General features: G+C 41.1%; 2 protein-coding genes across 2 annotated transcripts in view; one reads left to right on the forward strand and one right to left on the reverse strand.

Annotated features, from left to right (window-relative positions):
• Positions 1-2,621: 2,621 nt before the first annotated feature.
• On the forward strand, positions 2,622-17,042 carry npc1l1 (NPC1-like 1). The gene is made up of 21 exons (XM_084728030.1): positions 2,622-2,839; positions 4,330-4,491; positions 5,355-6,272; positions 7,132-7,425; positions 7,583-7,806; positions 7,897-7,997; positions 8,162-8,334; positions 8,447-8,575; positions 9,418-9,600; positions 9,692-9,806; positions 9,922-10,187; positions 10,707-10,796; positions 11,075-11,265; positions 13,932-14,059; positions 14,179-14,302; positions 14,396-14,451; positions 14,662-14,812; positions 15,130-15,361; positions 15,698-15,811; positions 16,033-16,195; positions 16,287-17,042. The coding sequence occupies exons 1-21, from the start codon at positions 2,798-2,800 to the stop codon at positions 16,493-16,495; spliced, it is 4,065 nt and encodes a 1,354-aa protein (XP_084584156.1). The 5' UTR covers positions 2,622-2,797; the 3' UTR covers positions 16,496-17,042.
• A 1,375-nt stretch (positions 17,043-18,417) lies between these two features.
• Positions 18,418-26,761, reverse strand: part of LOC146319925 (rapamycin-insensitive companion of mTOR-like) — a 30,584-nt gene continuing 22,240 nt past the window's right edge. The window contains exons 31-37 of the mRNA XM_084728029.1: positions 25,601-26,690; positions 22,587-22,846; positions 22,266-22,472; positions 21,684-21,836; positions 20,964-21,087; positions 20,731-20,869; positions 18,418-20,646 (exon numbers count right to left, since the gene is read on the reverse strand). Coding sequence (XP_084584155.1) covers positions 20,566-20,646; positions 20,731-20,869; positions 20,964-21,087; positions 21,684-21,836; positions 22,266-22,472; positions 22,587-22,846; positions 25,601-26,690 — 2,054 coding nt within the window. The 3' untranslated portion in view covers positions 18,418-20,565. The remainder of the gene's footprint in view (positions 20,647-20,730; positions 20,870-20,963; positions 21,088-21,683; positions 21,837-22,265; positions 22,473-22,586; positions 22,847-25,600; positions 26,691-26,761) is intronic.

Raw genomic sequence — 26,761 nt, forward strand, 5'->3', positions numbered from 1 at the left:
ATTACAAAGTGGATTTTAGATTGTAGGATGTGATCCAGGAAGTAAACAGTCATGTCATGTCAGCGTGCTACCAGTTGTCACTGGTTTTAACTAAAACTAATAAATATTTCATCAGCATTCTAAAGAAGTACAGTCTTATGATGATAATAAGGTGAGAGTTCAGTGTTTGTTTTTCAAAATTTTTGGGATTACATGTCACCGACTGCAGGTAAACGGTGATGAGCCTCCTTTTCTCCCCCCTTGTGATACTGAGCTCATGTGTGTGCAGGAGAGCAGAGATACAGATGATTTTAAAAGTCTCTTTATGTCGAGCATTCAGTATTTCTCCTTCAAACTCAATCTCTGTGTTTTGAAATGTAGTTTCTCTCCTCTGTTGCTGTTTGTACTGTCAGGCCTTATTACACAAAGCTGATGTCTGTCGGTCTGTGACAGTCTGTGAAAGACAAAAACCATGAAAAACATGTAACAGGACAAAAAACAAAAAAAGTGACATAAAAGACATAACAAGGAAAAAATATGTAAAAGATGTAACAAGATGAAAACAATGTAAAAACATAAGAAAAAACTACATTAAACACAGAAAAAGGTGAAAATTACATAAAAGACGTGACAAATGTCTTTAAGAGAGCAGCTTTTTACTTTTGTACATGTCAGTACCTGGAGTTACAGAAGTCACTAATGTGCAAAATCTTAAAATAAATTTCTAAAATTTAGGTAACACTGGTGGAGAGTGAGCCGAGTTGTGATGTGAAGTGATTGCATGTGCAGTCTGGTCCTGTGATAATAACTTCAGATCGTCTGTATTCAGCCACTTTATGACTTCATTTATAATTTATTGTTACAGCTGGGACTGAAAGAGAAATAAAGGTGTGTGTCATCTGCATAAAAGTGGAAATTTATATTATGTTTACGGATTCTGAATCCTAGTGGTAGCCTGGTAACCTCAGCCAGGAACGGAAATTAGGCACTGTAAGACTTCCTTTGCACAAACTGTATTCTCGATTACAGCCACAACTCTGAGGAGTTCTCTACCTGCAGGTTTAAAGAAGATTCAGGATTTTAAAACATTTTCTCCAACAGTCAAATCCTTGTTAAAACCAATATCAACTAGTTACTCAAGTTTTGCTGTTTTGTTTATTACATTTTTCAAATGTTTTTTTCAATGGTTGTGTGTTATTTTGAATAATTGTTGTCCTTGGTCTGTATGTACTGATTATAACATTTTAAACTGTTACATGCAGGATTCAACCTGAATGTTTTTTTTTTTTCGACATGCCCGGTTAGGAAAGTGGGTCAGAAATCTACTTGCCCATAGTCAGTTTTTACTTTTTTACTTGACCTTGTATAAATTGTTTTATTACCGTTATCAAATAGCAGCAAAGATTAAAGTTAATTGTCATGCCATTTGAAATCTGCTGCAGACTTCATCACTTTTCATGTCTAGTTTTTAATTGTAATATCTTTAAATGTTTGCTTTATTTATTTATTTGTTTTTACTTTGTTCTGATATTTTGTTGCATTCAGTTTTCCATCTTTTTGTCACTATTCCAGTCTCTTATTTCTGTAAAAGCATTCTACATACGGGTGTTGATGGCTGTTATCAGCTTGTCTATGTATACTGTATCTGTACCTATCAAATAATCCATAAATAATAAATACTAATCTAAATCTAATCTACTAAATGTCCATCCTAGTTTTTCAAAATCCAAGGCTTTAAATCAGGAAATCTTCCTATTTGAGGGACTGAAAGCAGCACTTTCTTGTCTTCACGAGACCAGGAAGAACAAGAGGTCATCGTGACTTCGACCTTTGACCACCAAAATCTAATCTGTTCATCCTTGAGCCCAAGTGGTCATTGTGCCAAGTTTGAAGAAAGGTGTTATGCTATCACGTTCACAAGGATGGGATGACCTGAAAACATAACGCCTGTGGCCACAGCTGTCGCCGGCGTGGAGCCATAATAAAAGATTTTTCAAGAATACAGAGGTCCTTTAGCATGCAGTCATAAATGTGCACAAAAAATTAGTCTGATCAGTCCAGTAATATGTAAGATTAGCTCCGGACAAGATGCAGTTCCATTGATCATGCATGTACACATGCAAACAATTGCATTATCCCCTCCAGGCTGACACTAGAGATAAAAAACTTTGTTTGACAGAAATGTATCTGCACCTTATAGATCAGATAACCTGCACACAGCTCTGTCACTTAGATGATGGTCTAAAGTTCAAGTTCAGGTCTGCTGTAGTGTACTTTGCATGCTTGAGGCACACACTGCCTTAACAATAAAAACAACTTCTATATGTTATATCCTCTCCTATATGTGTTGATGTGATTCAGGCCAACTGGTGTCTATGTGTTTATCTGTCTTCAATGGAAACACGTCAGTAACAATATGTGACACAGGTGAAGGACTGGGTGCGGCTGTTATTTCGGATTCTCCTGAAGTTTGGATCTCCTCAGCAACCCTATCAAAAATCTCTCCCACGTTAATTATCAGACAGAAGAATTGATCGCCCAAAGCTGCGATTGGCCAGCCGAGAAATCACACCAGATAAGAAAGGTGTGACATCACAGAAGTGATGTGACGCTGCACATGTCAGGAGGTTTCTCCTTGTCCAACCCTATCAGAGACAGACAGACGATAGGAGAGGACAACTTAGACGCCACAGAGCACCTCTCACGGTCTTCCTTTGTCTAATGTATCTTCCATTTGGGCAGCAGTGATTAATATACACTCCACTTTACTGTACCTGAGGACGCTGACCCTCCTGTTGCTGACACTCTCTCAGGAATCATGGCCCGTATCGCAGCTTTGATCACTTTTCTGACTTTTGTGGTAAGTTGGTCTGTTTTTTGTATTGCTGTTTTGTAATATAAACTCTGTACACCTTTTTCAGTCAATAGCATAATAACCTCACATTGCTTTATTCTCACACTCCAGTATTTAAAAAGTAATTATTAAAAAGTTTAAGGTTTTATTCTAGGATCAGGATTGGAAAGTAGAAGAATACACGTAACTGTGTTTTGTAATTTAAGGCAAAGGTGAAGGGGGTAAAAAAAAAAGTTACCATGAAACTTTGAAACATGAAAGTTTTATTTTGCAAATGAGGTGTTATCTAATTAAATATGCACCAGTCTGAATACATTTCCAGCGCAGAAATTAAAATTGTAGTTTCAATTTGTCGAGTCAAAGGTTTTTTACAGGGGGAATTTTATATCTCTTTTTATCACTCCATAAATCTCTATAAAAATACTGTCAGCAGCCATAAAATAATCTATTTTTTGCCATGTTTTAGGAACAATGTGATAAAAATCAGGCTACGATTGATATACTGTATGAGAGATTTCCTTCCATTATTCTGAGAGAAGACACGATGTGAAAATCTCAGAACTGACCAGTGGATGAAAAAAATGTTTTTGTTGTTTTTGCCTGTGGTGTATTTCCTTAAACACTACAGATATCACTCACAGATGCAAAGAAAATGTTGTCATTAAACTGTAAGTACTGATCCAGATGCTAAATCACAAAAATACTAAAGTTAAATTTTGTGTCTGCGATTAAGTTCCGTAAATATCGAAGCAAAGCTGATATTTTACTGCTTTCTCACAAGGTTAATTGCTCATGCAGCCAGAAAAGATAAGATAAATGTTTCCTCAGATAAAACGTCTTCTGTGGTTGTACATGAAATTGTACAGAACATGTTCAACACCTAAATAAAAAACACAAATCAAATACAGAAATAGAGTAAAATAAAATACACTCTGAGGTCTTCATATGTGTTAGAATGTGTTGTGTCTAGTAAAGCAGTTAAAGTTAAAAATAAAATAGTAACAATTAAATTAATTAATAAAGTGTAAAGTGGTTGTAATCTTTAAAAGATGACATTTCAAAATTAACTTTTATGTAGATAGTTTTTTATTCTTGACAGTAAATACTGTTAGAAATGTAATAATATGACATAAATAACTGTGACCAACTTTACACAGCTTCAACATTCTCTGAACATTTTCCATTTCTCCTGTCCTGCAACTTGCAAGGTGGTATTAAGCGCTGACATGGCAGGAGCGCAGCACGCAGTCATTATGACACTTTTATGACATTTGTGGGTTAATAATGTGATATAATGTCTTTACAAAATGTACTGAACATGACAAAGCTAATCACACCATGTTTCATCCTTGACACTTTCTGTATGTTAATTATCATGGTTTCATGTTTCATTTCGTTTAGAACAATATGCAATATGTGCTTATAGAACATGCTGGAGTGTCTTAGAGTTGTGAGTTTGTTAGAGTATCGTACATAATGACAACTCTTCTGTGCAGGTGCTGTCAGAGGCCCAACATGAGGCGGGCTACTGCGCTTTCTATGAGGAGTGCGGTCTCAACCCGTCACTCGGCAACACCTTCACTCCTCCTATCGTCCCCTGTCTCAACTACACTCGTGCCCCCCTCCTCTCGACAGCCCACTACCTGAAGCTCAGACAGGTCTGTAGATCCTGCTGAGAAGAACTGTTTTAAGTATGGCAGAGCGGGTGTATTCTTGTTCTTCAAGGGACAAATTGGTACTTTTCATGTGGGTGTTCACTCAGAGTTGATGGCAAATGTGAACTTAATTAATATAGCGCTCTTCATAAAAGGTTGCAAAGTGCTTCACAGAAAAGAACGATAAAAACAGCCGATACAATAAAAAAAAAAAAAAAAAACTGTAGATAAAACAGCACAGATAAAAACATTACAGATAAAAATGCAGATGATAGAGGGGCCAAATAAAAACAACACAAGAATCCCAAAAGATTGAAGGATAGAATCAGTTAAGAAAATTAAAATGGCCAGAATAGAGTGATAAAAACCTATAGACTTCTATCAACTGACAGCAAAGACCACCCGGGGACATATGGAGTCAAAAGGTCTTTCATATACTTTTGAGCGAGTCCATTTAAAACTTCAGAAGTTATCAGAAAAATAACAACAATGACTCGACTTTACTTGCATGATTTTCACTACAGTAACTTGAGGCTTGAAGCCTCAGACTTGAGACTTGCACATCGGTGACTTTTCAGATAGAGCAGGTCTACACTGTACTCTTTAGAAACTCAGTTGTTCCCACCAAGAGCAAGCACCGATGTGTCTGTGGTGAGGAAAAACTTCCTTTGAATGGGTCAGAAACCTCAAGTGGATCTAACTGGATCCCACCCTATCAACTGATTATCATTTGATTTACCATCAGCAATGATTGGACGTCCACATGAAAAGTGCCAAATTTCCCCTTAAGAATTAAGAGTATTTATAAGAGGTGAGCTTGTGTTTGCATTTGTCCATCTATAAAATAGCACCTGTTCTTCTTGCAGGTGTGTCCCATTTTGGACCGTGGCCCAGACAAAACCACCGCCTGCTGCTCCATCAAACAGCTGTCATCCCTGCAAGCTAACCTTGCTATGTCCAAGGCCGTGCTGGTCCGTTGCCCTTCCTGCGCTGAGAACTTCGCCCACCTGCACTGCATCACCACCTGCAGCCCAAACCAGAGCCAGATGCTAAAAGTCACAAAGATCATGAACGTCACTAACGAGGAGACTAATGCCACTAACTTAGCCGTCGTAGGTTACCAGGCATTCGTCACCACCACCTTTGCAGACACCGCCTTCCAGTCTTGTAAAAATGTTCGGATCCCAGCCACAGGAGGCTTCGCCATCGCCACCATGTGTGGTCGGTATGGCGCCAAGCTCTGCACCCCCCAGCGCTGGTACGACTTCCAGGGAGACTCCAGTAACGGCCTGGCTCCACTGGACATCGACTTCAACCTGGTGAAAGAGGGAGACACTGCGGGACTACCAGAGGGTATCGTTCCCTACAACGGTCGTGCTCTGAAGTGTAACGAGACCACGCCAACCGGAGGTCAGGTGTGCTCCTGCCAGGACTGCCAAGAGGCGTGCCCAGGGATACCACCTCCTCCACTGCCCCCCGGCCCCTTCAGACTGCTGGGCACAGACGGCTTCCTCGTGATCTCTATCATCTTACTCTGTCTTCTGATATTTGCTTTCATCTTGTACCTCTCTGTCACTTGCTTGGTGAGGTCTCAGAAAAGAAAGGATGAGGAGAAAGGAAAGAGAAAGGGCAAAGGCAAAGACCAGAACAGTAACGATGTGACTGAGCGGGTCATTGATCCGTCAGAGGTGACATGTGCTGACAGGAACAGCCTGGCTGCTCAAGCATTCCTCAGCTTACAGTTCCAGCGCTGGGGAACCCTCATGGCCTCTTATCCTCTCACGGTTAGTATTTTTCAGAGTTGGCAAAAACACACACATTCTTTACTCAAGTAGAACAGAGACTCATTAAAAACAGAAGTGCAGATTCAACTAATTTAATCAAGTAAAAGTGAAAAAGTACAGCCTCTGAAATGTACTCAAAGTATAAAAACTAAAGTGGCCTTCTGGAAGACAATTCTATCAGCTGTTTATGTGCAAAGCTGACTGAACCTCACCTTTTCTCTGCAGTCAAGTCTCCCTGTCTGTCTATTTCATTGTGTTAAGTCTTGTCTTTGTCTTATTAAGTTGTTTATGTGGTGTTACATCTTTAACATTATTTTCATCTCATTATTGCTGTTGTTTTTGTCTTGTTACGTCTTTTACCTCATTTGTTACATGATTACGTCATTTTTGTCCTTTTACATTATACGTCAGTTTTGCCTGTTACGTGTTGTATGTTGTTTTCTCTCATGTTGTTTCTTATCACTTCTTTCTGTCTTGTTACATCACTTTTGCCTTGTTGCATCTGTCACATGTGATATGCACCGATGGATACACCAGGAAATAGTCTTCTATGTGTTATTGTCCCATCCATTTAAGTTGAAATCTGTTTTGATGTTGGGAAGATGACATGTGATAACACAAAATAAAAACAATCAATAATTTCCTTCAAATGCATTAAAACTAAAGTAAGGAGCCTGTTTTGAAAATGTAAGGAGTAAAAAGTACAGATATTTGTGTTAAAATATAGGGAGTAAAAGTAAAAAGTTTGTCTTACGCGAGGTACTGCTACCTGAAAAATCTACTTAAGCACAGAACAAAGGATTTGTATTTTGTTACTTCCCACCTCTGCTCAGTTATTAATAATTCATCTTCATTCCAGGTGCTCCTGTTGTCGGCTGTTGTCGTCGCTGCTTTCGCCGCTGGTCTGAAGTCCATTGAGCTCACCACTGACCCCGTCGAGCTGTGGTCTGCCCCCAACAGCCGCGCCCGCCAGGAGAAAGACTTCCACGACAGAAACTTTGGCCCCTTCTTCAGGACGAATCAGCTGATCTTGACGGCGCCAAACAGGAAAGGCGAAATTTATGACTCTTTGCTATTTGGCCCCCAGAACTTTAGCGGCCTTGTATCCAAAGATCTCATCCTTGAGCTGCTGGAGCTCCAGACACGGATACAGGTAAAGATTGATTAGCTGCACAGACAAACCGCTAACATTAGGTGCACAGACCAGCCACTAACTACACAGACCAACTGCTACGTTAACACAGAAATCCAGTATTCTGCTATTGGTATCGAAACAATCTTGGTTGATGCCTCTTTTGTGCCATTTTTAGAACATTGAGTTCTGGTCAGAGGATCTGAAACGCAATGCAAGTCTGAAGGATGTGTGTTACGCACCGCTGAACCCAACCAACCCTTCAGTGACGGACTGTGCAGTCAACAGCTTGCCACAGTACTTCCAGAACAGCCTGGCGAACATCAACGCTAAAGTGAACATGACACAGCTGGGAGTGACCAAAGAGGTGGACTGGAGAGACCACTTAATCTACTGCGTCAAGTAAGGATTAATTTACTCAGACTTGAGGGGGGTAACATAGTGATTCATTTGCTCAGGAACTTTAACATAACCTTTCCGTCTCTTCTCAAGCTCTCCGCTGTCCTTCAAGGACATCACTGATTTAGGTATGAGCTGCATGGCCGATTACGGAGGTCCAGTCTTCCCATTTCTGGCTGTAGGAGGCTATCAGAGTGAGTGACTTGTCATCTTTTAAACATCAAATACTTGTTATATATTCTTGAGAACTGTGACAACCCCTTTTTTTTGTAGGACATGATTTGTCCCAGTTCTCAAAAATGGGTGGCGTACATTAAACACAAGAAGGTGACTCACTTCAACGTCTTTTTTTCCCCAGATGATGACTACACCAATGCAGAGGCGTTCATCATGACCTTCTCCCTAAACAACTTCGCTCGCAACAGCACCAAGTTCAAAGTGGCCATGCAGTGGGAGACGGAGTTTCTTAAAATTGTCCAGGACTACCAGAAAAACCCTGCCGCCAACTTCACCTTTGCATACATGGCAGAGGTACAGTAAAATCTGCTCTGACCTGCTGTTTTCAAGGGGTCGTGTTGAGCGGTCTCCTCTTTTCTATCAGCTCACTATTTTTCTTCCCTCTGGTCTCCCCCTCTGTCCACAGAGGTCTCTGGAGGACGAGATTAATCGAACTACAGCGGAGGATATCCCCATCTTCATGATCAGCTATGCTGTAATCTTTGTTTACATTGCTGTGGCACTGGGGGAGTACTCTTCATGGAAACGCATACTGGTAAGACTTCAAAGATTCATGTCCACCTTCATTATAATGCATTATGATATACAGAGGCTTTTTCAGCCACTGTCACTTTTAAGCCCCGCCTCTTTTGCTCTGTGCTCCAATAACAGTTGAAAAGGGATGTCACAATTTCAATAGTAAATTGAAAATCAATCAAAATGAGCTTCCAATTCCAATAATCGAAATCAAAGGCAGAATTGGCAATTCACTTAATATTTTTTTTGTTGTTGCTTGTGACGTCTAGCACGTGCCTTCAAGACTTCAAGATGCCACAGCGCAGATTACTGGCCATTATATTACACTTGATACCACATAGATCTTTTAAAAGAAGAATTTAAAAATGTAAATGACAGTTGCCAGAGTATAAAACCAATGATGTGTTGATCTTTACAAATCAAAACCTGAGAGCCTAACAAATGCATGGCTATAGGTGCTAAAAAATAGTCATGTTTAAACTGTTTTTGTGCAACAAAAGTGAAGTTAAACCATGATTTAATTAGGTTTAAAATTAGTCTTTGTCGGTGGACCTGTGCCTTAGTCTTGATACACTGTTGTTTTACTACAAAAACAGTTATATATATATGTGCTTAGTATACAATAAGCCTCCACCAGACAAGCAAAATTGATGAAACAGTACTTATCACATATATGATAAGTAGTAACTGCAGTAGTATGGCTGGGTCAGCTGTATGTTGCACTTATCTCTACAGTGAAGCACGTAGGTTTATTGGCCAGTAAGATATATAATGTGTACAGATGACACAGCAAAAGACAAGAGTCACAGAAGAGGTTCACTGAGTTGAATATACATAAGGAGTCTTATCTGTGTCCTGTAGGTGGACTCCAAGTTTCTGGTGGGTCTGGGTGGGATCCTGGTTGTCGGCTGTTCTGTCCTGGCGTCCATGGGCTTCTACTCCTGGATCGGCGTCCCCTCCTCACTCGTCATCCTGCAGGTCGTGCCTTTCCTGGTGCTCGCTGTTGGAGCTGACAACATCTTCATCTTTGTACTGGAGTACCAGGTGTGTATGACTGTGTGCACCATGAATGTGCAGTGTTGCTGATTTTGTAAGATTTGCATGTAATATTTTCGGTGATCTTCCTTCGGTGCAGAGAGATGTGCGGAGGTCCGGAGAGAAGAGAGAGGAGCAGATTGGCCGTGTCCTTGGAAACGTGGCTCCCAGCATGCTCCTGTGCAGCCTCTCTGAGTCTGTCTGCTTCTTTTTAGGTAGGAACAGGTAACACTACAGTACAATCCTGTGCACACACAGTGAGTAATAAGGGACCATTATGCTTCTGTCCAACGTGTTAAACTCTACGTTCTGTGTGTTCTGCTACCCAAGGGGCACTGTCCACCATGCCGGCAGTGAAGACCTTTGCTCTGTACGCTGCTCTGGCTGTGCTCATGGACTTCATCCTCCAGATGACAGCCTTTGTGGCGCTGCTGTCCTTGGACGCCAGGCGCCAGGACAGCAATCGCTGTGAACTGGTCTGCTGTGTTCAAGTGTCAACCCAGCGTCCAGACAAGCCAAACGAGGGCTTCCTGCTGCCATTAATGAGGAAATACTATGCCCCTGTCATACTGCACCGTTACTCCAGGATCATAGTGGTAAAGCTACTAACCTTTCAGTTGTAACACAGATTCACAGTTATTCTCCAAATTGACCCTTAAGTCCCACCCCTTTTTGCTCTGTGCTCCAGAGCAAGTTTGGTACCCTGCTCAACTTTTTCCTTTCCTCTTTCCTGTACTTTGATATGGTACACTGAAAAGAAAATCACATTTTGAAGATGCTTAGAGGATGTTGCTGGACCTGTAAAAGCAACATATGTTCATATATAGTGGACTAAGAGTATCCCACAATGCATCACGGAAAGTAGTGTGCAACTGATGGTCACTAACCAAGAACTATATACCATAATGAATTGCGCTGAAAGAAAAACAACAGCAGTCATGTAATTAACAGGGATTTAATGAGTGAGTGACTTTAGATACATCAATCATTAGCCAGCCAGTTAGCTACTGTTTTGCTAACTTAAGATATGACCTTTTGCGGGAAAGGTGAAAGTTATATAGAAGGTGTTTTAACTGGATATTTGTTGAATAAATTCTGTCCTGTGTTCTCTTTAGATGCTGGTTTTCATCTTCATGTTCTGTGCGTCCTTATTCCTCATGTTTAATGTGACCGTGGGTCTGGATCAGGAGCTGGCCATGCCAAAGGTCAGTGAAAACTGCCATATATATATATACATATCTATAACTCCTTGTATAATTCTTGTACTACACTACTTCTCAGGGGTAAATATTATATTATTATTTAACAGCAATATGTTAATACTTTTGTACTTTGCTTAACTAATGGCGTATTTTTAAATCGTTGTATTACTACTTTTAGTTAAGTAAGGTATCTGAGTACTTTTTCCACTTGTGTATAAATGAAGACCTGTGCACTCCTCTTTCAGTCTAACCTCACAAAGATTGTTCTGTTTTTGGTGCAGGGCTCTTACATGCTGGACTATTTCCAATACCTGTACAAATACTTTGAAGTCGGAGTCCCCGTTTATTTTGTGACAACGAAAGGCTTCAACTTCAGCTCCAAGGACGGCATGAATGCAGTTTGCTCCAGCGTGGGCTGTGATGAGTTCTCGCTAACCCAGAAGATCCAGTACGCCACCGACTACCCTGAACTGTGAGTTTTCATTAAAATACAAACATCCTAATTTCTTTAGCAGGTTCTAACAACATGTGGCTGCTCAGTTAAACCACTTCTTTTGTTCGGTACAGTGCCAAGTGCTTTCCTGCATTTGTCCTTCCTACTTTCCAATGACAGATCCTTGAACCTGCTGAAATCATAGTGACAACCTCTTACATACTAGCCATCAGCCAATCAGATCAGTTAATGATAAACTCAGTTACATGAACGCCAGATAATGGGTGCCTCTCGCTGATTGTGCCGGGCTGAGAGAGCAAACACCTGAAAAATCCCCTACAGTTTCTGTACAAACTGAATCTATTCTATTCAAACTAATGTGTCACGGTTTTGTCCAATAAAATTGACCTAATTAAAACAGTATCATGCCACGCATTTTTTCACATTAATCCACTTAGACTGAAACAAGGATTAATTTGAAATGATCTCTCAGAGTTTAGTAATACTGGGTTTAAAATGAGCAAATCCAGATTTAAAATTAAGCAGAGATCTTTTTCACAATAAAAGACTCGATTCAGTAAATTCATAAAGTTTACTGATGTTTAATCGACAGTTAATCGACATTATTATTATTATTATCATTATTATTATTTAGAAACAGCTGTGTACTACGCTATAAACCTGAATAAGTTAGCATTACTTAAAACTCAACTGGTTGAGTCTGTGATTTTTTTTTTGAGGAACACCTTCTCAGGTGCAAGTTTAAAGTTAATACTGGATTTTAATTTAGAGTTCAAAGTTTGGGTTTAACAAAACAAACAGAACAGCAATTTTAATCTAGTTTTAGAATAAAAACTAAACCATGGTTTAATTTTAATGTTTAAGTTGGCGCAACATAAGTTAAAGTTAGATCTAATCGGGTTTAGAAATGAATTCTTGTCGGGGCAGCCTGGCCTTACAGTATATAACTATATTACCATGTGAACACTGTGACAGAGAGGGATTATACTTAACAAGACACTTCTGCTTCCTGGAGATAAGAAGGATTATGATGCTATCTTATCATTAGTGTTATCAGTTGCTTACTGGCAAACAGCAAAGCTCTTTAAGGGGAACTGCCAAAATTACAGTATCATATGAAAGTGAAAGATGGAGGATGGAAAAAGCTGTAATGTTTAGTAAGAAAGGACAAAAGTCAGCCAAATGGCAAATAAAAACAAACCCAAAATCAGTTTGGTGGCCAATAAAACTGCCGCCAGCAGGTGGAGAAGATGAGGCACGTTATGTGTGTGTGTACGTGCTGATCTTGTTAGGGCTGTGGTTTTGGACCCAGGAGACACACACACACAGCAGGTTGTTGTAGATGGTAAGGGGGATTTATTCAGATAAATAATGATGAAGGGTTGAGGGGCGCTGGTGGCAGGCAGATGATCAGGGTCGAATGGATGGAGGAATGAGCTGGGACAGTGTTTTGTAGATGGTTGAGCTGAGATGTTGGCACTGGAATCCAGGGGCACAGGAGAAAACAACGCTAGGAAAAAAATAGCACGCGGGAAAAGACACAAGAATCTCAAGTAATACGAAGTAAATACTGAGCAGCTGACAGTGAACCACTGAGCTGGCTGAACAATCTGCTGCTGAGTGGCTGAGGGAGCTGACTTGAGCAGTGAGTTGACGAGGTGATTTCAGACAGGTGCAGAGTTCCACCAGGTGGATGATTAGGTAGCCACGCCCACAATACACACATGCACGCACACACACACACACACACACAAACACACACACACATACACACACACACACACACACACACACACACACACACACACAGGGGAGGAGGACACAGTGGAAACAGGGAGAGCACAAGGAAAACCGTATGTTGAGGTGGTTGGAAAATATATTTTAAAACATCAAACTTTTTTCAATGAAATAGCATTTTTTTGCAGCTATGGCTAATTTTGTCAACTTTGTTAGACGCACAAAAAGTCACGGTATTATAATATAAAACATGTAGGAACTGTTTAATGGTTTTTGTTGCATTAAATACAAGATTATTTAATTAGGTGTAAAATCAAAAAGTTTGATATATTTTCATTCTCGATAATAAATACCATTATAATGTTGTTCTTTACAGTCTCCGTTGACTGTAATTTGTCTTTGTGAAAAACAACATATCATAGAATTTATAACACAAAGAACACACATTAGGTATACCATGAAATTCTTTTGTTGATATAAATCCTGAAATACATCCTTATGAACATATATTAATAATAAATATATCAAAAAACTTGACTTGACAGCTGACTGACAGGGTTGACTTCACGTACAGGCGCATGTAAATCAGTAGAGCCCCCTTGGTGGGTTCTTGTTAGCACCCTTAGAAGATGGGACGGTTCTGGATAGAACCCCCAGAGAGGGTGGAACCATTACACCATGGAAGGGTTCTCCATAGAACCTCTCACAAGGGGGTTCTGGGTGAAACCTTTCGCAGATGGTTCTAGGTGTAGCCCTTCATGTTTAGGTTTTAGGTAGAACCCTCTGAAAGGGCTCTAAGTGAACCGCCAGGAACTGAAAAGGGTTCTCCTATGGGGACAACACAAAGAACCCTTTATGGTTCTAGTTGGCACTCTAAAGTGTAGTCTTATTTTTGAACACTGACATTTGTACTCCTGCCCTCCTTTTAACCCGTTGATGACCTGCAGGTCCTACCTGGCCATTCCTTCTAACTCGTGGGTGGATGATTACATCGACTGGCTGAACCCTGGATCTGGTTGCTGCCGTCTGTACAGCCTAGGTCCAAACATTGGAGGGTTCTGTCCTGCAAACGACAGTGAGAAACACTTCAGAGAATAAATAACATTTATACACATTCTTCACTGAGAATTTCCTTATTATGAAAGACATAACCCTTCCTTTATGAACACCTACTCTGCTCCTGTGTCTCAACAGCTACTTCCAAGTGTAAGGCCTGTTTGAGAGGTACACTTGGTGTCTTCAGACCCAACGTGGCCCAATTCAACCGCTTCCTCCCTGACTTCCTGAGTAACAGGCCTGACCTGAAGTGCCCCAAAGGGTGAGTATTAGAGCTGCAAATGTGCACACAGACATGGAAAAACATCACAACATGGAAACAAGACTCTCACTTGCTTTTTGTCTCTCCTTACAGTGGTCTCGGAGCCTATGACACATCTGTGGTGTTAGATGAGAATGGAGAAATTCTAGGTAGGTGCTCTTGCATCATTTTAAACATAGTTGTTAGGGAGTCCCGCTTACTCAACTGTTATAAGAGCACAAAGCAAAACACAGCTGGACTTAGGGTCAGTTCTTACATACTGTATTGTTCCTTCAAAGCTTTCAGGGATCTTATTCCTTTAATAGAAATGGTACACTAAGTGCATCAGTAGACTTACCTTTGTCCCCTGTGCTTCCCAGCCTCTCGGTTCATGGCTTACCACACACCTTTAACCAACTCTCAGGAGTTCACTGCTGCACTGATGAAGGCCAGAGAGCTGGCCCACAACATCACCTTGACAATGAGGAATATATCAGGCACCACATCTGACTTTGAAGTATTTCCTTACACGTACGTACTTTTATTTCCCCAACTCCTTTATCTCATCTTCCCTCGTCTACGAAACCTATTATTGCTTCTACAATGTTTCTTTTATGTCATTTTCATCTTGCAACATCTTGTTATGTCCTCTTTTTCTTGTTACATTGTTTTTGCCTTGTTATATCTTTTACATTTTGTTGCACGTTTATTTCCCAAACTCCCTTGTGTAATTTTCCCTTCATCTACAAAAGCTTCTGGTTTTCATTAATTATATGGCAATGGCCATTAGATCTACACAGTCCACACAGTATTTTCTGACCAGTATTTGTCTTCCCTCCTTCCTCCAGGGTGACCAACGTATTTTATGAGCAATACCTGACTATTGTCCCAGAGGGGCTCTTCAACATCTCCCTGTGTCTGCTGCCGACCTTTGTGGTCTGCTGTCTGCTGCTGGGCTTGGATCTGCGCTCCGGTCTGCTCAACCTAATCACCATAATCATGATCACCGTGGATACTGTTGGCGTCATGACACTGTGGGGCATCGATTATAACGCAGTGGCCCTCATCAATCTGGTCACGGTGAGAACACATCTATGACAGGCAAAAGTACACGTATTCTTTACTCGAACAGAAGTACAGATACTTGCGTATAAAAAAGACTGGTGACAAACTGGAGGTGTGCAGTTTGAAAGATATGCTAAACTTCAGTAGGGCAAGATGTATATAATCCATACCATCGCCATTATATTCAACATGCGCTCACTTTTAATACGCATGAGTAAAATTTTTGTCTCACCTCTAAGTGATAATCACCGTTTATGAAAATACTGTATAATTAAAGAGTGACAAACTTTCAGCCTGTAAATAACTGATCATTCCTTACCTTGCTGACTTAATTCTCTGTGTTGTTTGCAGGCGGTAGGAATCTCTGTGGAGTTTGTGTCCCATATGACGAGATCCTTTGCCCTCAGCACCAAGCCCACACATGTAGAAAGGGCTAAGGAGGCTACGGCGAACATGGGCAGCGCGGTGAGTTACTACAAGGCAATGTAGAGCAGACACTCACAAGTTTAAAGCAAAACTCTAATTCACTTTTAGTGCCATAGTTATTTGCATAAATGTCCACATGCCATATACAGAGGTCCTTCAACTCTTCAAAAAATTATCCTAGGCAAAGAAACTGCACCGATCTCAGGAGCTACTGCTACTGATTGGTATCCGAGTTAATATGTTTATTTTGTACCCTGTAGGTGTTCGCTGGTGTTGCTATGACCAACCTGCCAGGCATCCTCGTGCTGGCGTTTGCTAAAGCGCAACTCATCCAGATCTTCTTCTTCCGATTAAACCTGGTCATCACGCTTCTGGGGATGGCTCACGGACTCATATTCCTGCCTGTTCTGCTCAGCTACTTTGGTGTGTACTTTATAGGTGCAACACAGAGGTTTAAAGAGTTGTTGTGAAATAGAATCAAATTTTTGAAATGTCAATTGTTTCCTTTCCTCAGGTCCTGGTGTGAATAAAGCCGTGCTGCTGCAGGTCCAGCAGGCCAAAGCAAAAGCCAGGCAGGAGCTGGAGATGAGACATGATATCAAACAAGGCTATGATAACCTGAGCTATGAAAGTCCGGAAGAAACCAGCAGAAACGACATCAGCCCTTCAAAAACGATAGCAGCCCTACAGGAGGAGAAAGAGGAGAGAGTGGACCATTTCTGAGCTCCGACAACAGAACTGTTTTCCAGCTCTGACGAATAAATACCTCTGAAACAGACTGAACAACAGTGGACGCAGGAAAGGACAGAGATAGCAAACAGGGGCTTGCATATTAGGCTCCGTATGGAAATCATTAACTTAACTATGTACCTCAATCAGGAATGGACCAGTGGGACTGAAGACAGCAACATACAGTTGTGCAATATTTCTGAGCAAAAGCAAGAGTGGACAAAAGTTCCTGTCTTCCCCGACACGTCTGTCTTCACAAGCACTGCAGCTGGGCAAGATTTGTTGTGCAATTGTGGAATTATTAGACAGGACAGGAAGTCGACAAATGTTCTTGAATTAGTCTTTTTGTTTGTTTTTATTTTTAAAGAATGAATGTAATTATTTTATATGTGTGAATATTTCACATTAGTACTGTTTAGAGTGATTTAAAGGAACATACACTCCAGTGTTTCATGTTATAGTTTCTTTAATAGCGGTATGGTGGCATTGCTGTAAAAATGTGCAATCAGTGACAAAATATTAAATGTGTTTAAACATTTGGGATCACGTGTTTTCATAAGTTATTCATGGTACAAAAAATAACTTCTGCACAACAGATTCCACACGATAAAGCAGTCTATGACTGAGGGCTTGCGTATGGAAATAAACTGATAAGATTTTAGTGTGTGGATAATTTTGAATGGTTCTGAGAAGTTCCAGTTGGTTGGTTCCTGGGTGGAACAAAAAAAATATCAGGTTTTCCTTGGGAACCAAAGTGGCCGTGTCATGTTCTACAGGTTGTTCTGCAGTCTGTAGCGCCCTCTGTTGATGACGTCTTGATTATAACAGTTCTGCTCAAAACTGGTGGGAAGGCAAGCTGTTTATCTGGATAGCACCGAGGTTCCGGGATCTTGAACGGAACTGTTTCAAGACCCAGAACTAATGTGGTGTAAAAGGTGTGGATCTTTTTCACTGTAGCTATGTTAGTATGAAATAGAAGGTAAAAACTGGTTTAATTAATTAAAGTAATTAAGATCCTGTTCCGTGTAATCTAGCAGAACGTTTCCAGTGAACCAGTAGCAGCACCCTGACAGTAGATAGCATGAAGGTTCCAACAATCTTGAACGGAACTGGTTCAATAACCAGAGGTTATTTGGTGGAAAAGAGCCCATAGTGAACCAGCCCGTATTTCCACCTTTTTTTGACTGGAAGCATTTTAATGAAGGATGTCGTCACCAAAGGGTGTGGCACAACAACCTGTGGAATATGAGACGCATGCTTTCGTTCCCAGGGAAAATCTGCTATTATTTGGTTTCAGCTGGGAACCAAACCAGTTCCAGTTCAGTTTTTTTGGTGGAAACGGTCTGACAGTCCAAAATTTGGTGCTTGCACCGGGACAGGGCTCTGTTGACGACATCCTTGATCACAAAGATTACAGTTAAAACTGGTCGAAACACGTGCTGGTTCGCTACAAAGCACCAAGATTGCAAGACTCTTAAATGTAGTGGGAAAGCACCGAGGAGGAAACAAGAAACTGCAGTCTGAGGTATGTAGTTTGCATGTTGGTAGATGATTCTTGTTGTTTTGGGGAAAAAAAAGTCTAAAAGGACGCCTGCAGCTGCTAGTAGTCCCTCCTAGGACACTGATTGGATAGATAATTTGGAGCCTGGCAAGATGGCTTCTTGTGTGATCTTGCGTATCCAGCTGCCTTGCAAGGCATCCTGTTGGTCCTCATTTCCACCACAACAACCTGTGGCATATGATCCGCCAACTTTGGTTCCCAAGAAAAAATAATAATTTTTGGTTCCAGCTGGGAACAGGTTCCAAAACAAATTATTTTTTAGTGGAAAAGGTCTAAATGGGTTCAAAAGTATTACAATATGAGTGAATTCTGATATCTGTTAAAAATAAAAATGAAATGAAAGAAGTGTCAAACATTTTGGGTATTTCAAATTTTGTTTTATTAACAATGCATCCCTTTGATAGGATTGTATGTTTCTTCAGGTCATCAATGCCCCCAAAAACATACTGTACACATTATACAAGGGAAACCACGATTCAGGCAAAAAAAAAAAAAAAGAAAAAAAAAAAAAAAAATCTTTTTAAATTATAATACAGTCTTGAGGAAAAAATATAAATAACTTTTTTTCTTCTCTGGTTGAGCTCACTCTATGGTACAGACATATAATAAATAGATCGGATCTGACATCACTCAGCTGATCTATGAATCATCTCTCTATGAGTCCATTTGTGTAGCAGCATTATAGCAAAAAACAAGCCAATGGAAACAGAGATCCCCCGTTTCCCTGGAAACCTTTTACAATTCCTTTAGTCATCGCACCCCCCCCTCCCTCCTCCTCCCTCCTCCTCCTCCTCCTCCATCTCAGCCAATGACAGACAGTGATATTGCATTGTGGAAACAGATTCAGGGGGAATAATATTCCTACAATGTAATGGCAGCATGTAATGGCAACCTATTTAAAAAACAAAACAAAACGTTTTTACAAGCAAAAAACACGTTAAGGTGACGTTACAACTTTGCCATGCTTGTTGCACATGCAGTGGAAGTGGAGCACAGAGGTAAGAAGGCAAAGAGCTGGGCAGCTGCTGCTGGGTTTATGAGCAGGTTCTAGAAACATCTGTGAGCGGAGTTTGGTACCAAATCTGAAATGAATCACTCTGATATCTGCAAGATCTTTTCTGCCAGGATTAGAAAAAAAAATCCCCACGGTAAGACAATTTTGTTAGGACTTTTTAACTAATAATTTCAACTTTCTATCTTATAATTAACCTTTTTTCCCCTCATCATTTCAACTTCTTACCTCTTTTAACTTATAATTTTGACCTTTTATCTCATAATTGATTTTTTTATATAATAATTCTGACATTTAATCTGAATTCCTATTTTTCATCTCTTAACTTTTTTGAAAAAAAAAAAAAAATCATAATTATGACTTTTAATTTTATCATTAATATCTCATAACCATAATTTGGATTTTTTAAATCCAATAATTTCAATCTCATATCAGTGATTTTTATCTTATAATTTCCAATTCTAATCTCAGAATTTCAACTGTGTGTCTCATAATTATGACTTAGCATGGGGAGTTTTTTTCTTTTAGTAGCATAAATGATCTTCCATTCAGTCTATTCAAAGATCAACCCACCTCCTGAGACGCTCACTAATGATGCAATGGCTGAAGAAAAACATTAAAGGTCCTAAGCAAGTAAAGGTAAAGATGGCATAAAATTAGCATTAAATTACATGCTATTCTCATTTACTGTGTAAGGGTGGCATATTCTATAGTGCTTTAGAAAATACAATACTAGTGATGTTTGATTGTCTGAAGATACAAGAAATAGAAAAGTAATTGGCTGTCTGTGCTGACACGAGGCTACAGGTTGTAGGAAGTGATGAGGCGAGAGAAGCAGAAGCACACATCTGGCGAGAACAGATCACAGGTCGGGGTGGGATATGAACCGGGAAGGCTCCAGATAAAAACAGCAGGACCCCTCTGTAGTGTTTTGTTTCATAAGGAGAAAAGAACGCGGGGTCCGAGGAATCACTGGGTAGACACAACGACATGCCTTATTTCGTTTCATTACAGAAAAAAACACCACCTCTGGAAAGAGATAAAATGTTGAGAGAATTTTTCTTTTTCTTTTTTTAAACACAACATGAGTCTTTGTCTTAATGATCCAGCTTGTCCTTAAGCATTATGTTGATGTATTATTGAGTGTTGCTCAAGATTGCCAACCCATCTGAAAACAGTATTTGGTTAAACTGCTCCCCCTTTTTCCTGTTAAAAAAAAAAAAAAAGTCTGAGACAGCATTAGGCGTGTCGGGTTAAATTTTGTTTACAGATACCGACGTCCTTTGTTTCTAGCTTGTGTTTACTAGAAGAAAGGCGAGTGATGACCTCCTCCTCCTCCTCCTCGGTGATGAGACTCTGTTTTGAGCAACAGAAACATGCCAAACGCCTCCCCTTCCTTATAGCCATGTCTTATATTCTATCAGTCGTTCTGTCCATGTTTGTAGGGTGGCAGGACCGGGGCTGTGCTGGGGACACAAGCAGGGAGGATGATCAGGATTCTGCAGGAGGGTCAATGTCCTCTTCAACAGGTTTTGGTAGCTTTGTCAGGATTGCCTCTGCTTCCTCATACATCTGTAAAAGAGGAAAGAAGAATGTAAGCATGGGATAGTAAACGCAAAGATGTAGAGCTTCAAAAATGTATGCATCGTGTCTTACTGGCATGAATTGCACGTCCTGGAAGAGTTCCTGTATGAAACGTCTCGAGGTCAGGCGAAACATACAGTGGGCTAAGAGGTGGGAAACCTCGGAGTACAGGCAGATGTCGTCAAACGCGTAGGGAAACTTTTCCTTTATCCTGCAGCAAAGGGAGAAAAACAACTTTCATGTTCTGCATATTCAACAAGCATCTCACACGTTTTGTGTAACAAAAGGAGGAGAGAGGTCTTTACGTCAGTAGTCCTGTTTCATGGCCTTTGGTTCCTACAGAGGAGCTGAGGTTGATGATGAGGCGGAGCACCTCCTTCCTCAGCAAAACTCGCGAGGCGGGCCCATCTTCTGATATCGCCTTACCACCTAAATGACAAATACAAGTTTTCGGTAAGAATGATTTTTTTGTCTCCCCTTTAGAGACATATGCACAATGCTAATCACATGTCGTTTCAAGCAAAAACCAGGCAGTGCTTTGCAGTATAAATGTGTTATTTTATCAGATTTATAAGATGATGTATTTAAATATTTCTGCATACAGAGGTCCCTAAACAATCTTGGAGTGGCATAAATTTAGTCTGGCTGGAAAGCTGGGACTCTTGTGGATTGAAGGTGCCAAATTGTATTCAGGTGCAATGATGTTAGTCCATAGCAGTTTTATTCTATTAATATTCTGTAGTAGTATTCATGTTTCATTCAGACATTTCCAACCTGTGGCAGTGACAGTAAAATTTAATTTAATTTGGTGAAATTAAGAAACAAAAGCATATTTTGTTATGGAACTAAGGTGAAATGGCATTTTGTTTAGATTACAAAACTACAGATGATATAAATTAAACACATTTTACAACAGTTTTAATGTAACAATAAGGAACGATAAGTAATTTTTACAAAAGTCAACATGTTATTTTCTGTGTAAAACATCAAAGTGTTTGAGAACTTGTGGTTCATTGTGGACTCACCTATGACAATGTCACCAGGTGTGGGCGTGCTACAGATTGAGCCTTGTGACACCGCAGCGTCGCTGCAGCCCGACACCCCAGAGAACTTAGACTGAGGCATCACCTCCAGACGATGGCCAGTCTGCCCTCCCCATGACGGGAAGTCGACATAGTCTACCAGAAAAAAGATCAACTGTTATCTTCTGCAAGGAGTTTCAAGTACAGCTTTTTGAGAGAAATATTTAAGCACTTCAAGCAACTTTTCAAGGTAGCTAATACAAAAACGTCCAACTCTCAAAGCCTCTTTTATTACATGTAATTTGTGATAACTGCAAATTACCCATAACAAAGTATCAATCTGTCAATCTTTATTTATAGAGTACACATCATACTGCAAATGAAAAGAACTATAAAATGTAAATAATGTAAGTAAAGTGCCAGTAAAAACTGACCACGCTAGATAAAAGCAAGGCTACAAAAAGTGTATTGTAACTTTGTTTATTTTAACAGCGGTTCATAATAATGTTGATTGTATGTTTTGATCAAGATTATTTAATGCTCGCAGATTTCCAGAGTAAGGGAACAAAAGAGGAGTTATCTCACCTGTCCGAGGGTGTGTGCTGTTGATCTGCGGCTGTGTGGGGTATCCGAGGACGATGGCTCCTACACAGTAGAGGCAGTTCTCGTCAGTGTGATCTTGCAGTCCGGTCTCCTCTGAGCCCACCGTGTGGTTCTGGTTGTCCCCTCGGCTCGCAATCAGCTCAGAGATACTGAACTGCTGCTTCAGTATCGGGAGAGGAGGGCGATCACCTGCAGAAGGAAACGCCACGGTGAGCACAAACACACCCATCTTTTTTCAAAACATTTGTCTTCTGATATTTTTGTAGTTTAAATATCATTAAATCAAGCACAAATTGTATTTACCATCTCCGTCGCCAAAGAGGAAGCGTTTCCGCTCTTCTGATGGCGGGCTGATCCTCTGCTGAAAGTAGGCAGAGTCTCTGATGTGAAACATGTCGTTGATGTCCATGGGCAGTGCTAGGCCAATGTAGTCATCGTTACACCCGTAGGTGGCGCTGGAGACCATGGAGCGCACTGAAGAGCAGCGATGCAGAGTGCTTTGGTTGATGGGACTGAGGAGTTCTTCTTTATCCAGAGAGGCGAAGCTCAGAGCCTTAAGGAACCTAGGGAGGGCAAGAGGAGAGGTGCGTGAGAGGATCCGGGGGGAGAGACTGGGACAGAAAAGGAACGTGAGGAGTGAGCGAAAAAACATGTTGGATAAAAGCATAAAGACAGAGACTTAGTGAACACAGAGCGAGAAGGAAGTTGGGATCACAATAAACTGTAGCTATCAGGGCAACAGCTACAGGTAAACTCACAGCAGAGGACACGTGGGAATCTAAAGCATGACATCACTGCCTTAAAACAATGTGGAGGGTCAAGGGTGCTCCGACTGATCGGCCACTCATTATCAGCTGACATTCATTCTAATTCTGATCAGATCAGAAGCAGTAGCGCTCTAAATTAACACCCGGAGGATGCACAGACATTTTCAGATTATTCGCCACACTGACAGTGAATGTTTGCACCAATGCAATAAAAAAAAACTAGGCGAATTCTCTACCATGTTTTGATGCCATTTACAGCGAGCTGCTTCTGTCCTCTGCTGTCTGTGTCAAAGTTTGACACAAGGACTTCGTGGTGCGTTCAGGTGAACCTCATAAACTCTGAAAACTACATTGCTTTGTGCAGCAGAGCACTTGAGTGACAAGAGGGCTATCATGGTGCATTCAGGTACACCTCAAACCTATACTCAAATGCTACGAATTCTGTTTAAAATGATAAAGTTTTCATTTTTTCTTATTTTTTTTTTACATATATATGTCTACAGCTGTCATAACTTTTTTGTTTTTTTTCATCGCAGCATTTCGATTCTAAAATTAGATGCCACTCATTCCTGTGTACATAAAAAAATTCTATAAAAAAATCAAAACTCAATACATTCTTGTACAATAGGTCCCCAAGTTGTTTTGTAAATGTTTTCAAGAATAGTTAAATAAATAAATAATGCTACGAGGTAAGCAGAAGGCTTCAAATAGGTGTCAGCTGATACTGCTTCTGGCGACTGGTGATTGGCCCCAAAAATCCTGATTGGATCGCTGTTATCGCTCAAGTACCTAAAGCTAAAAAGTAAAAAATCTATAATTGAAAAAAAGGTGCTGGCCAATGAGATATCTTCCAATATAAATCAAAGTATGTGTTTTATTTAAATCCAAAGAAAATTAATTGGCAATTCTTTTGCTTTTCTTTTCATTGTTCAAGGCATTATTTCTAGGAATAATTCTCAACATTTGCAGTCCTAAAAAGTGAGGATTTGCTGCTTTTCTCTGTTTTATATAATTTAATGCCTTTGGTTAATTCACAGATTAAAAATTAACATTTTTATTTTATTTAAATCCTGTGCAATACCGTTATTCTATTACCTGAGAATGTATGTTATTATCAGTTATATATACTGAGTAAAATACTACAGTTAGTTAAGAATTTGTGACATGTTTGTGTCAAGTAGGTTTGCTCATCTGTCAGTCCTGCCTTCTAAATAAATGTAGTAATTTCTTTGCCCACCTTTGTTTCAATATGCATTAAATTAAAATCCATTTCACACCAGAGAGAAGTTACTGCTCTATTAGGAGGGAACAACCAGCAACTGACCAATCCACATGGGGCAAACTGACACTACAGGAGTCAAAGCAGTGAAAAAGCAACTGCACACACAGAGCTGTGGTTGCTACTGAAGTGAAAACAGCAAGGACAGATTTGTCTGGATCTGTGCTGGGAGCTACATCTCTACTGTGTAAGTCCACCCACCACGGTACAATTGTTCTGGACAGCCTGCGGTACGGACTTAAGGTGCCAGGTTCTGGACAGGTACCCCTCCTATATGATATCCTGACAGACACAGCAGAGGGTGCACAAAGAACACACTCACATCTGTCATTGCCAGAGGAGACAAAACACTAGCCCAGACACACAGCTGCTTAAGAAAAAAAAAGCACAAATGGAGACATGCTTTGAGCTCTTCTCTAGGATGAGTAAGGCTGGGTATCTCCACTGATTTCCTGAATCAATTCCAATTTGATTTCTAATTCTATAGGGATATTCCAGGTAAAATACAAATTACGCTTTGAAATGGCTTCTCAGAGAACTAATGTTGTAAACAAGGAAAGAATCCTCTAACCTGATACCTTATTAAAAAGATCAATGTTTACATTGCCATGTGGCATTTACTGGCAACAGTCACAGGTCAGACGATCTGAACTACATTGTAAATAGACAGCAAAAAGGAAAAAGAAACACAGATTGTTAGACAGACCAGACACAGATTGTTTGTAAATGACCGCTCACTCTGTCAGTCAGAAGTTAGAACGTGTCACAATAATTTGTGGTTATTTATTAACATGTATACGCACTGTTTGTGAACTTCCTTCTTTTTATGTTAGGTGGATCTATGTGCTGTTTTTAGCTCAGGTACAGAGTCCATCAAGCTGCAGCACAACATGTGAAAGCAGCCAGATTTGCTTCCCCAAATATTTAAGTATTCCACCTGCTTTCCAATCTGCAGAGCAGAACTTGCTGCACTTTGCTGGTCAAAGCTTCCTAACCCTGGAGACGAGCAACAAACACTGACTCAGCCGCATACATTAAATAAATACAGGTAAACACCACTTGCTTGTGTTTTTTTTGTCTTTTTAGCTACCTAGCTAATATCAGTCTGCTTGTCACAGAACAAAACCCACAGGCAGCATCTTCTTCTCTCACCGCTTTCAATTCAGGCAACAAGAAAAATATAACTAGAAAAAACTAATCACATTCTTGTAGATAAACGAAAAAAAGATTCATTCAGTGTCTCTTTGTTCCTGTATCGATGGCTGCCTTACCTGCGAGGTGTTAATCTGGAGTCCAGGCTGCCGGTCTTCATAGTGATGGTGTCGGTGAACAGCACGTCTTTGGCTGGTGAAGCCAGCGCTTCGCTGTGAGACAGAGATGGGTGTATCCTCTGCTGCTGCAGCCTCTTCAGCGTGGCGTAGCCCAGCGCGTCCCGTGGGCTTGTGTACATGAAGCTGCAGTCAGCCAGGCTCTTGATGGTGGTCACTGACGGAGACTTGAGAGACTGAGCTCGGCGAGGGAGAGTGTGCGAGGAGCCCGGCGGTACCAGAGAGACGGTGGAGGACTTTGACGTGGACATGTGGTTGGTCTGAGCCTGGGGGGTGAGGGAGGAGAGTGTTTTGACAGTCTTGGCAGACACCACCGTGTTCAGGCTCACGCAGTCAGAGGAGTCTGGTTCAGGTTCGGGGTTTCCAACGGTCTCCCTGGAGGGGCTGGAGCTCATGGAGCTGATGCCGCTAGTTGTGGTGTCCGTGTTAAAGCTCTGACTGCGGCTTTTAAACTGAGTACCTCCGCCGCCTCCTCCACCCCCACCCACGTTACCTCCACTGGACGAGGAACCGCCGTCTCCCGCCAGACGCTCTCGACTGGTCTGCTCCCTCTCCCGACTCGGGTGCTCCACAGCCCCGTGCCCTCCCAGACCACTGAGTCCGAGGCCTGAGCCCCCTCCCCTGACCAGCCTGCCGTCCACCAGCTGCTCCTCAGAGCCCCCCCTGGTCCCCACGAAGGACGTCTCCAGGCTGACCGTGGGACTCTTCGGCATTCCTCTGCCGTTAAACACAGAGGTGAAGACGTCCCCCTGGTTCGGGCTGTAGACAGAAGGTTCCGTCACCGTCCTGTTCCGCCTCATGCTCTTCAGTTCAGTGGGGGTGCGTGAGCCTGACGGGGTCTTGGGGTCGCTGGTGGAGCGCAGCTTCTTGCTGGGGAGGGACAGGGAGTTGAGGAAGCGAGTGCGAACGAAACGCGTGGAGGCCAGGATGGTGAAGGGGCTGCGGTCCTTGACTGGTTTGGAGTGTAAATAAAAAGAGGGCTCGTCTGACTGGTCCAGAACGTCACACTTGTCATCGTCCAGGATGTACATGTCTGAGAACACAAGAAAAGAATTAAGAACACAACAGGATAGCGATGTAACGATAACATAAACTCACGGTATA

Source organism: Lutjanus erythropterus, chromosome 10 (assembly GCF_056507025.1).
Source record: "Lutjanus erythropterus isolate fLutEry1 chromosome 10, fLutEry1.hap2, whole genome shotgun sequence".
NCBI classification, from domain to species: Eukaryota; Metazoa; Chordata; class Actinopteri; order Lutjaniformes; family Lutjanidae; genus Lutjanus; species Lutjanus erythropterus.